Source organism: Lotus japonicus, chromosome 5 (genome assembly GCF_012489685.1).
Source record: "Lotus japonicus ecotype B-129 chromosome 5, LjGifu_v1.2".
In the NCBI taxonomy this organism is placed as follows: domain Eukaryota; kingdom Viridiplantae; phylum Streptophyta; class Magnoliopsida; order Fabales; family Fabaceae; genus Lotus; species Lotus japonicus.
This window is the reverse complement of record NC_080045.1, coordinates 38,905,057-38,917,754: the sequence shown is the minus strand read 5'-3', so window position 1 is coordinate 38,917,754 and position 12,698 is coordinate 38,905,057. Positions and strand designations below refer to the sequence as shown.

At 41.7% G+C, this 12,698-nt stretch overlaps 1 protein-coding gene across 1 annotated transcript in view; it reads right to left on the bottom strand.

The window, feature by feature from the left end:
- LOC130719523 (uncharacterized) overlaps positions 1-12,371 on the bottom strand; it is a 76,014-nt gene extending 63,643 nt beyond the window's left edge. Inside the window, exon 1 of the mRNA XM_057570145.1 lies at positions 12,244-12,371. Coding sequence (XP_057426128.1) covers positions 12,244-12,371 — 128 coding nt within the window. The remainder of the gene's footprint in view (positions 1-12,243) is intronic.
- Positions 12,372-12,698: the final 327 nt, after the last annotated feature.

Below are 12,698 nucleotides of genomic sequence, written 5' to 3'. Positions count from 1 at the left end.
TGTTTTGATGATTACAAGTTAACCTTTTGATATGAACAATTGTGGTACTCTAACGTGTTTTTCTGAGTGTGCTATTTACAGGCTCTGACCTCAACTCAATCTCACACAAATCAGAAGCACTGTGTATAAAGAGTGACCCAAGCAACGCTTTCGCATTCACCATGTTCAGTATGAACAGTGGAAAAGCTTCAGAAGTTCTGAAGCTATACAAACTCTGATGTGGACTCAGTCGCTAGAAGCTCTGAAGATCAAGAAGTTCTGATAACCAAGAAACACTGAAGGTTCAGATGTTCTGATGGTGTAGAAGACTCTGAAGATCCAGAAGCTGAATAGTGGAAACTCTGAAGTCCAGAAGCAAGAAACTCTGAAGGCCATGTTCTTCCCTCTGAGTTCAGAATCAGAAGATACAATGGTCAGAGGATCTGTGCTTTCCCTCTGACTCTGATCAACCGGCTTCACAAGTTCCAATATGAAGTATTCCTCTGATCAGAAGTCTCCTAGGTTAAAAGGTCAAGTCGCTATCCAAGTACAAAAGCAAGTGTACCTTCCTGACGACCTACCTAATGTTCTCAGCCACAGCAGAAGCTGGATTTTCCAGAACTGCCCTCCAACGGTAGCATTTCCCATGCAACGCTCAACCCTAATCCTTGGAGTATATATAGAGGCTGAAGATTGAAAGAAGCGGCTAGAAGAAACTAGCAAGAAGCAATACACACGCGCAAGACATATTCAAAAATATTCTAAGCTTTCTTTCATCTTGTAATTTATTTAGTTTACACTCAGCTTATTTAGAAGCAAACCTTTGTAAACACCAACCTCAAACAGTTGTTTGATTTTCCTTAAGGGACCGGGTAGGTCAGTATCCTTAAGAAGACTAAGAGAGTGAATCTTAGTGGTAGTTCCTTTAGAAGATCAAGGTTGATCGGATCCTAGAGAAGACTAAGAGAGTGAATCTTAGTGTGAGCTAAGTCAGTGTAATTGTTAGTCACTTGTAGGTTTCAAGTGCAGTTGTAACTCTTACCTGATTAGTGGATTGCCTTCATTCTAAGAAGGAAGAAATCACCTTAACGGGTGGACTGGAGTAGCTTGAGTGATTTATCAAGTGAACCAGGATAAAATCCTTGTGTGCTTTTCTATCTCTTATCTTTAGCATTTAAGTTCTCGAAAGATTTGTCAAAATCTTTAAGGTGGTAGTTTTGTACTGAAAACGTTATTCAAACCCCCCTTTCTACCGTTTTTCATACCTTCAATTGGTATCAGAGCGCAAGTTCTGATTACCACACCTAACAGTGTTCAGTGATCCGGGCCGGTGTGAAAAACAATGGCTGCCACCACCAGTGAAACTCAAAGTGATGGTTACAACGCAAAGCCTCCTATGTTCGATGGTCAAAGGTTCGAATATTGGAAAGATAGACTGGAAAGTTTCTTTCTGGGTTTCGATGCAGATCTCTGGGATATTATTGTGGATGGCTATGAGCGTCCAGTTGATGCAGATGGCAAGAAGATCCCAAGGTCAGAGATGACTGCAGAACAAAAGAAGCTGTACTCACAACATCACAAAGCAAGAGCAATTCTTCTAAGTGCTATTTCTTATGAGGAGTACCAGAAGATTACAGATCGTGAGTTTGCTAAAGGCATTTTTGATTCTCTGAAGATGTCTCATGAAGGAAACAAGAAAGTCAAAGAATCAAAGGCATTGTCTTTGATCCAAAAGTATGAATCCTTCATCATGGAGCCAAATGAGTCCATTGAAGAAATGTTCTCCAGATTTCAATTGCTTGTAGCTGGCATACGACCTCTCAACAAGAGCTACACAACAAAAGATCATGTCATAAGGGTCATCAGGTGTCTTCCTGAAAGCTGGATGCCTTTGGTGACTTCAATAGAGCTCACGAGAGACGTTGAGAATATGAGTTTAGAAGAACTCATCAGCATTTTGAAATGCCATGAGCTGAAACGCTCAGAGATGCAAGATCTGAGGAAAAAGTCCATAGCCTTGAAATCCAAATCTGAAAAGGCTAAGGTTGAGAAGTCAAAGGCTCTTCAAGCTGAAGAAGAAGAATCTGAAGAAGCATCAGAAGATTCTGGTGAAGATGAGCTGACTCTGATCTCCAAGAGACTCAACCGCATCTGGAAGCACAGGCAGAGCAAGTTCAAAGGCTCTGGAAAGGCAAAAGGCAAGTATGAGTCCTCAGGCCAGAAGAAGTCTTCAATCAGGGAAGTCACATGCTTTGAGTGCAAAGAATCTGGGCACTACAAAAGTGATTGTCCAAAGTTGAAGAAAGACAAGAAGCCAAAGAAGCACTTCAAGACCAAGAAGAGTCTGATGGTGACATTCGATGAATCAGAGTCAGAGGATGTTGACTCTGATGGTGAAGTCCAAGGACTCATGGCCATTGTCAAAGACAAAGAAGCAGAGTCAAAGGAAGCTGTTGACTCTGACTCAGAATCAGAAGGAGATCCAGACTCTGACGATGAAAATGAGGTATTTGCTTCCTTCTCTACCTCTGAACTGAAACATGCTTTGTCTGATATCATGGATAAGTATAACTCCTTGTTGTCTAAGCATAAGAAGCTGAAAAAGAACTTATCTGCTGTTTCTAAAACTCCATCTGAACATGAGAAAATCATATCTGATTTGAAAAATGATAACCATGCTTTAGTTAATTCTAACTCTGTGCTTAAGAATCAAATTGCTAAGTTAGAAGAAGTTATTGCCTGCGATGCCTCTGATAGTAAGCATGAATCTAAGTATGAAAAATCTTTTCAAAGATTCCTGGCTAAAAGCGTAGATAGAAGCTTAATGGCTTCAATGATCTATGGCGTAAGCAGAAATGGAATGCATGGCATTGGCTATTCTAAACCAATTAGAAATGAGCCTTCTGTGTCTAAAGCTAAATCCTTGTATGAATGCTTTGTTCCCTCTGGTACCATATTGCCTGATCCTGTACCTGCTAAAGTTGCTAAACATCCTCTTAAAAAGGGATCTTTCTCTATGACTAAATATCATGCAAATATTCCTTTAAAATATTATGTTGAGACACCCAAGGTGATCAGAACCTCTGGGGTAACTAACAAAAGAGGACCTAGAAAGTGGGTACCTAAGGACAAGATCATCTATGTTGCAGATATCCTTGATAGCTCCACTGAAACACCAATCATGGTATCTGGACAGTGGATGCTCGCGTCACATGACGGGAGAAAAGCGTATGTTCCGAGAGCTGAAACTTAAGCCTGGAGGCGAAGTTGGCTTCGGAGGAAATGAAAAGGGTAAAATTGTTGGTACTGGTACTATTTGTGTAGATAGTAGTCCATGCATTGATAATGTTTTATTGGTAGACGGTTTAACACATAACTTATTGTCTATAAGTCAATTAGCTGACAAGGGTTATGATGTTATATTCAATCAAAAGTCCTGCCGAGCTGTAAGTCAGATCGATGGCTCTGTTCTGTTTAACAGCAAGAGGAAGAACAACATTTATAAGATCAGATTATCTGAGTTGGAGGCTTAGAATGTGAAGTGCCTTCTGTCTGTTAATGAAGAGCAGTGGGTATGGCATAGACGGTTAGGGCATGCCAGTATGAGAAATATTTCTCAGCTGAGCAAGCTAAACCTTGTCAGGGGCTTACCCAATCTGAAGTTCGCTTCAGACGCTCTTTGTGAAGCATGTCAGAAAGGCAAATTCACAAAAGTCCCTTTCAAGGCAAAGAATGTTGTCTCAACCTCAAGGCCGTTGGAACTTCTGCATATCGACCTTTTTGGACCAGTGAAAACTGAGTCTATAGGTGGCAAGAGATATGGGATGGTTATCGTTGATGACTATAGCCGCTGGACATGGGTAAAGTTTCTAACCCGCAAGGATGAGTCTCATGCTGTGTTCTCTACCTTCATTGCTCAAGTGCAAAACGAGAAGGCTTGTAGGATTGTGCGTGTCAGAAGTGACCATGGTGGAGAGTTTGAGAATGACAAGTTTGAGAGTCTGTTTGATTCCTATGGAATTGCACATGATTTCTCTTGTCCCAGAACTCCTCAACAAAATGGTGTTGTTGAGAGGAAGAACAGAACTCTTCAGGAGATGGCTAGAACCATGCTCCAAGAAACTGGCATGGCTAAGCACTTTTGGGCAGAGGCAGTAAATACAGCATGTTACATTCAGAACAGAATCTCTGTGAGACCAATTCTGAATAAGACTCCTTATGAATTGTGGAAGAACATAAAACCCAACATTTCTTATTTTCATCCTTTTGGCTGTGTTTGTTATGTTCTCAATACTAAGGATAGATTGCATAAATTTGATGCTAAGTCTTCTAAGTGTCTATTACTTGGTTATTCTGATAGATCTAAAGGTTATAGATTTTATAATACTGATGCTAAGACTATTGAAGAATCTATTCATGTTAGATTTGATGATAAGCTTGACTCTGACCAGTCAAAGCTAGTTCAAAAGTTTGCAGATTTAAGCATTAATGTTTCTGACAAAGGCAAAGCTCCAGAGGAAGTTGAGCCAGAGGAAGATGAACCAGAGGAAGAAGCTGGTCCCTCTAACTCACAAACTCTGAAGAAGAGCAGAATCACTGCAGCTCATCCTAAGGAATTGATTCTGGGCAACAAAGATGAACCAGTCAGAACCAGATCTGCCTTCAGACCCTCTGAAGAGACCTTGCTGAGTCTGAAAGGATTGGTGTCCTTAATTGAACCCAAGTCCATAGATGAAGCTCTTCAGGACAAGGATTGGATTCTGGCCATGGAAGAAGAATTGAATCAATTCTCCAAGAACGATGTTTGGAGCTTAGTGAAGAAGCCTGAGAATGTCCATGTTATTGGAACGAAATGGGTATTCAGAAACAAGCTAAATGAGAAAGGAGATGTAGTCAGAAACAAGGCAAGGCTAGTTGCTCAAGGCTACAGCCAGCAGGAAGGAATAGACTACACTGAAACATTTGCTCCGGTAGCAAGACTGGAGGCAATTAGACTGTTGATCTCCTTCTCAGTAAATCACAACATAGTTCTACATCAGATGGACGTAAAGAGTGCCTTCCTAAATGGTTACATCTCAGAGGAAGTCTATGTTCATCAACCCCCAGGTTTTGAAGATGAAAAGAAACCAGACCATGTGTTCAAATTGAAGAAATCACTCTACGGTCTGAAGCAAGCTCCCAGAGCATGGTATGAGAGCCTTAGCTCATTCCTTCTGGAGAATGAGTTTGTAAGGGGTAAAGTAGATACAACTCTTTTTTGCAAGACTTATAAAGATGATATCTTAATTGTGCAAATTTATGTTGATGATATTATATTTGGTTCTGCTAATCAATATCTATGCAAAGAATTTTCTGAGATGATGCAGGCTGAATTTGAGATGAGTATGATGGGAGAATTAAAGTACTTTCTGGGAATACAAGTTGATCAAACACCAGAAGGAACATATATCCATCAGAGCAAGTACACTAAAGAACTTCTGAAGAAGTTCAATATGCTGGAATCTACAGTGGCCAAGACTCCAATGCATCCTACATGCATTTTGGAGAAAGAAGATAAAAGTGGTAAAGTATGTCAGAAGCTCTATCGTGGAATGATAGGTTCACTTCTATACTTAACTGCATCTAGGCCAGACATATTATTTAGTGTTCACTTATGTGCTCGTTTCCAATCAGATCCAAGGGAAACCCACTTAACTGCTGTTAAGAGGATCCTAAGGTATTTGAAAGGCACCACTAACCTTGGCTTGATGTATAAGAAAACATCAGAGTATAAGCTTTCAGGTTATTGTGATGCTGATTATGCTGGAGATAGAACAGAGAGAAAAAGTACTTCTGGAAATTGTCAATTTCTGGGAAGCAATCTAGTCTCATGGGCAAGCAAGAGGCAATCAACCATTGCACTATCAACTGCAGAGGCAGAATATATCTCAGCAGCAATATGCAGCACTCAGATGCTCTGGATGAAACATCAGCTGGAGGATTATCAGATCCTTGAGAGCAATATCCCAATCTATTGTGATAACACTGCTGCAATCTCATTGAGTAAGAATCCTATCTTGCATTCAAGGGCAAAGCACATTGAGGTAAAGTATCATTTTATTAGAGATTATGCACAGAAGGGCGTACTTCTTCTGAAGTTTGTTGATACTGACCATCAATGGGCAGATATCTTTACAAAGCCCTTAGCTGAAGATAGATTTAATTTTATTCTGAAAAATCTAAACATGGACTTTTGTCCAGAGTGAAGATGGATCAGAACCTCTGACTATGATACTTCTTGATCAGAAGATGTCTAGTCCAGAAGGTAACTCAATCAGAGTGTGTGTGCCCACTGGTACTGACTCTGAAGCTGAGACAACAACACGTGCGTCAGAATTTCTGATGCATAGTTCCTTGTGCCCGTGTGACAGTCTGTTATGATTGCGTGTAGATATGCTTATCTCCTATGTGTGATTGTGTATTTTACTGTTACTATCTATCTTTAATTTTCAACCGTTGATCTTAAAGTGCTTTTTGAATCAACAACGGTTATTTGATAAAACCCACTATACACACACGTTCTCTCTCACTTCCGGTTTTCACTCTCGCTCTCTCTGCTTTTCAAAACCGCCTCCTTCTTGATTTCTCTCTCGATCTCTCTTCATCCTTCAAACTTCATCTTCTACCTCAAACCTTCAACCTCTTCAAAATGGTGAGACAAACCAGAAGATCTACTGCAGATGCACCTCAGTTCCCTCACATGGTAGTCGGTTTGGCAACGGGTCAACGAGGCTCTGAGAACCCGGCACAAGAACAAGTTCAAGCTCAAGAGCAGGTTGTTCCTATTGCAGAACGGGGCTGTGCCGTTCACTGTATATTTCCTCCTGAGGAACTCCAAGTCCTGGCAGAATGGAGATTCAACCTCGACAACTTGGCTGCAAATGGGTTTGATCTTCGTCCTGAAGTCCAAGCTCAAGGTTGGGGAAACTACTTCAATCGACTTCGAGGACCGGTGTATGAGAAATTGGTAAAGGAATTCTGGAAGCACGCAGACTGCGATGACACTCAGGTGGTCTCTCACATTCTTGGCAGGAAGATCATCATCACTGAGAAGTCATTCGTGAATCTGCTAGGAGCAGAAACTGCTTATGGGTATCGGTTCCAACTGACGGAATCCAAGCTGAAACCCAGCACCAAGGACATCGTCAACAAGGCCCTGTACACCACCTTCAAACCGGGCAAGACGAGTTACAAGGTGATGGACCTTCACCCCAAACTGAGAATCTGGCACAAGATCCTGCTCAACTGCATCAATCAGAGACCGAAGGGTAGTTCTCCAGATTACATCAACTTTAACCAGAAGGCGATGCTGTTTTTCATTCAAGACAAGGAGAAGATCTGCCTTCCCTACTTCCTGTTCTCCTATTTGAAGGAATGCATCCGGAAGTCTCGCACCACCGCCTCCATCAAGTCTGCAATCAAATATATCCCTTTTGGGAGACTGCTCTCAGACTTTCTCATTGAAAGCAACTTGGTGCAAGATTTGATCAATGCTGGTTGCACAGAGGACTTGAGCACCATTGTCAGTGATGTCTTCACTGCCAACTCTCTGAAGAAAATGGGCTTAATCCAGAAGAAGATTGCTCCTGCTCATGAAGACACATCTTCTGAGATCAGAGGAAGAAGAATGCCTCTGAATAACTACCCTCTGTGGACTCAAGCAGACCATCCTGACGCCATCAGATGCTATGTTGAAGACCTCAGGGCTCAAGGATTCGAGATTGACCTTGATGATTTTGTCAGCAGACTTCCACCAGCACCAGAGTTTCCTTCTCCTCCCAAGAAGAAAACCAAGAGGAAGATGGTTCTGGAAGAATCCTCAGAGGAATCTGATGTCCCTCTAGTCAAGAAGCCGAAGAGCAAGCCTGCTGATGATGATGGTGATGATAGTGAGGATGGTCCTCCAAAGAAGAAGCAGAAGAAGGTCAGAATCGTGGTGAAGCCCACTCGGGTGGAACCAGCTGCTGCAGTGGTCAGAAGGACTGAACCTCCTGCCAGAGTGACTCGATCATCAGCACATACAAGTAAGCCTGCACTTGCTTCTGATGATGATTTGAATTTATTTGATGCACTTCCTATTTCTGCCTTACTTCAACACTCCTCAAATCCCCTCACTCCTATTCCTGAATCCCAGCCAGCCGCACAAACCACCAGTCCACCACATTCCCCAAGATCTTCCTTCTTTCAACCTTCTCCTACTGAAGCACCTCTCTGGAATTTGCTTCAGACCCAAACCTCTAGGTCAGAAGATCCAACCTCTCTCCTTACCATTCCATACGACCCATTACCTTCTGAACCCATCATCCAAGACCAACCCGAACCCAACCAAACAGAACCACAACCCAGAACGTCTGATCACCCTGCTCCCAGAGCATCAGCACGTCCTGCTGTCAGAACCACGGATACAGACTCTTCATCAGCCTTCACACCTGTATCCTTCCCAACCAATGTCATTGACTCTCCTCCCTCCAATACCTCTGAATCAATTAGAAAATTCATGGAGGTTAGAAAAGAAAAGATATCTGCCTTGGAAGCGTATTACCTTACCTGTCCAAGCCCTAGGAGATATCCTGGCCCTAGACCTGAACGTCTAGTTGACCCAGATGAACCTATCTTGGCCAATCCTATCCAAGAGGCAGACCCCTTAGTTCAACAAGCTCATCCTGTCCCTGACCAACAAGAGCCCATTCAACCAGACCCTGAACCTGAACAATCAGTGTCTAACCAATCCTCGGTTAGATCACCTCACCCTCTGGTTGAAACTTCAGACCCACACCTTGGAACCTCTGAACCCAATGCTCCCATGTTTCACATTGGTTCTCCACAAGGTGCCTCTGAAGCCCATAGCAGCAATCACCCAGCCTCTCCTGAACCCAACCTCTCCATAATTCCCTATACTCACCTTCAACCCACATCTCTCTCTGAGTGCATCAATATTTTCTATCATGAAGCCTCTTTGAGGCTCCGCAATGTGCACGGTCAGACTGATCTCAGTGAGAATGCTGACCATGTGGCTGATGAGTGGACCAATCTGAGCACTTCGCTAGTGGCTCAAGTTCCAATTATGATGCAGCTCCTGCATACAGAGGGCAGTCAGAGCATTGAGGCTGCAAAGCAAAGGCTTGCTAGGAGGGTGGCTCTTCACGAACTAGAACAGAGAACTAAGCTTCTTGAAGCTATTGAAGAAGCCAAGAGAAAGAAAGAACAAGAAGAAGAAGCTGCACGTCAAGCAGCAGCTCAGGCTGAACAAGCCAGACTTGAGGCAGAGCGTCTTGAAGCTGAGGCTGAGGCAGAGCGACTTGCACCAGTTATGTTTACTCCTGCTGCTTCTGCTTCCATTCCAGAACCTCAAGCTGCTCAGAACGTTCCTTCCAGCTCTACTCAGACAAGCTCATCCAGACTCGACATCATGGAACAACGTCTTGACACTCATGAATCCATGCTGATTGAGATGAAGCAAATGATGATGGAACTTCTGCGACGCACTGACAAACCTTAGTCTTAGGATCTCTTCTTTTTCTTCTTTCGTTTACCTTGTTTTCCTTTTTGTTAAACTCTGTTTCTTTTTTATTTCCTTATTTTCATTTGTTCGTTTGTGATTCTATATGCATATATCTATATATATTTGTGTCACATATGTTTGCAAAACTTGTTTTATTCATAATTGTTCTATGTTTACATCACATTCTTTACATCATATAAATCTAGAATGGAGGATCCTTCCTCATTCTTCTGCACTCCTGGCGCTGCTCTGACCTATTCTTCTCCAGACGCTCCAGTACATGCTGGATGTTGTTGAGTCTGACCTCTAGCTCATCTTTCTCCAGAATCTCTTCTGAAGTCCTGAGCTTCTCTTCCAAGATTTCTTTTTCTTCCAGCAGCTTGAGTTCAAGCCGGCTGAGTTCTTGCACCTCCTCCACGAAGGCAAGAAATTCCTTCAGGTCCCTCTCCAACTCTGGATGCAGGTCCTCTTCCAGCAGTGTCCGTGTCAGCTCCGCGATGGTAGTTTCACCCTCTGGATGCCTGATGTTCAGGAACAAGTCCTCTTCAAAGGCCTTCTTCCTCAGTTCTTCTAGTGCTACGTTGTATGATGCCATTTTTTTTCTTCTGAAAATTATTCGAGGTGTGAAGCTTACCTTTCTCTCCAACGCTTTTTATAGGCTTCACTTTCTCTCTGAAAGTTAATGCTCCTACAGTTTCTCGAGGTTAAGTTCTTGGTAACTGACCCTTCTATTTACTCACTTGACCGGTGGTAAACGCTCATCCCTTACATTAACTCTTCTATTTATTTTCGCCTAACTCTGATTCTTACATCGTTTTCTTTTTCTTTTAAACTTAGACCTTCTCTAAGGGGGAGTACCTTGTACTTCAAGCTGAGTTTTTCACACCCCAAGCTTTTTGCTTATGACAAAAAGGGGGAGTACACCCAGTTTTTGATGTGTAAGATGTGTTAGTGTGACTTATTTTTCTTTTGGAGATTTTAAGAGTTCCACCTTCATGACCATAGATGTGTCACTGGGCAAATACAAGGAATACATTTCACTTCTTCTGAAGTGATTCTAAGTTGACTCTGATACCCAAGACTCTGATACCTTGTCCATGACTCTGATCACTTATGCGCTCTGATTATTCGTTTTTCATCTATGTCATAAGCTTTTCACTCTGAACTCTTATATGTTTTAGCTCAGAATCTAGACTTTACTAACGTTTTCATCAAGTATTAGATTCAGGGGGAGCTAAGCTCAGAATCAAGCAGTGACTTGAATTCAGAACGAGCAAGATAAACTATTCACATCAGGATAAGTCTTATTCTATATCTCTAAACTCTGAGTGAATTCAGTTTAATGTTTAAGAATTGTTCATCAAAAATCTTAGTTTTGTCATCATCAAAAAGGGGGAGATTGTAAGATCAAGTTTTGATCTAGTAGTACAACTCTATGTTTTGATGATTACAAGTTAACCTTTTGATATGAACAATTGTGGTACTCTAACGTGTTTTTCTGAGTGTGCTATTTACAGGCTCTGACCTCAACTCAATCTCACACAAATCAGAAGCACTGTGTATAAAGAGTGACCCAAGCAACGCTTTCGCATTCACCATGTTCAGTATGAACAGTGGAAAAGCTTCAGAGGTTCTGAAGCTATACAAACTCTGATGTGGACTCAGTCGCTAGAAGCTCTGAAGATCCAGAAGTTCTGATAACCAAGAAACACTGAAGGTTCAGATGTTCTGATGGTGTAGAAGACTCTGAAGATCCAGAAGCTGAATAGTGGAAACTCTGAAGTCCAGAAGCAAGAAACTCTGAAGGCCATGTTCTTCCCTCTGAGTTCAGAATCAGAAGATACAATGGTCAGAGGATCTGTGCTTTCCCTCTGACTCTGATCAACCGGCTTCACAAGTTCCAATATGAAGTATTCCTCTGATCAGAAGTCTCCTAGGTTAAAAGGTCAAGTCGCTATCCAAGTACAAAAGCAAGTGTACCTTCCTGACGACCTACCTAACGTTCTCAGCCACAGCAGAAGCTGGATTTTCCAGAACTGCCCTCCAACGGTAGCATTTCCCATGCAACGCTCAACCCTAATCCTTGGAGTATATATAGAGGCTGAAGATTGAAAGAAGCGGCTAGAAGAAACTAGCAAGAAGCAATAAACACGCGCAAGACATATTCAAAAATATTCTAAGCTTTCTTTCATCTTGTAATTTATTTAGTTTACACTCAGCTTATTTAGAAGCAAACCTTTGTAAACACCAATCTCAAACAGTTGTTTGATTTTCCTTAAGGGACCGGGTAGGTCAGTATCCTTAAGAAGACTAAGAGAGTGAATCTTAGTGGTAGTTCCTTTAGAAGATCAAGGTTGATCGGATCCTAGAGAAGACTAAGAGAGTGAATCTTAGTGTGAGCTAAGTCAGTGTAATTGTTAGTCACTTGTAGGTTTCAAGTGCAGTTGTAACTCTTACCTGATTAGTGGATTGCCTTCATTCTAAGAAGGAAGAAATCACCTTAACGGGTGGACTGGAGTAGCTTGAGTGATTTATCAAGTGAACCAGGATAAAATCCTTGTGTGCTTTTCTATCTCTTATCTTTAGCATTTAAGTTCTCGAAAGATTTGTCAAAATCTTTAAGGTGGTAGTTTTGTACTGAAAACGTTATTCAAACCCCCCTTTCTACCGTTTTTCATACCTTCAGCATATTCAATCCATTAGCTCTTCCACTTTTACTTCACCTCTTAATTCTAAAAGAACACTTCTTCTTCAAAACATTCTTCATGTTCCTTCTATCACCAAAAACTTGATTAGTGTACGGAAATTTGCTGAAGATAATGGTGTTTTCTTTGAGTTTCATTCTAAACATTGTGCTGTTAAATGTCAGGATTCCTTTGAGACACTTCTTAGAGGACGAGTTGGTTCAGATGGTTTATATTCCTTTGATGACTTCTCTCCTTCAAGTCTTCACAAGCCATCATGCCAAGCATCTGTTCATACTTCTCTTGTTCCCCCAATGTGTGCTACTTCTACATCAAGTCCAGTATTGTCATCTAGTTCTACTAATTGTGTATCTTCTGTTTCTAGTTCAAGTCATGATCCCACTTCTTATGATCTGTGGCATTGTAGGCTAGGTCATCCTCACTATGAGGCACTGAAATTTGCTTTAAAGCATTGTAATATACCCATACCTAAT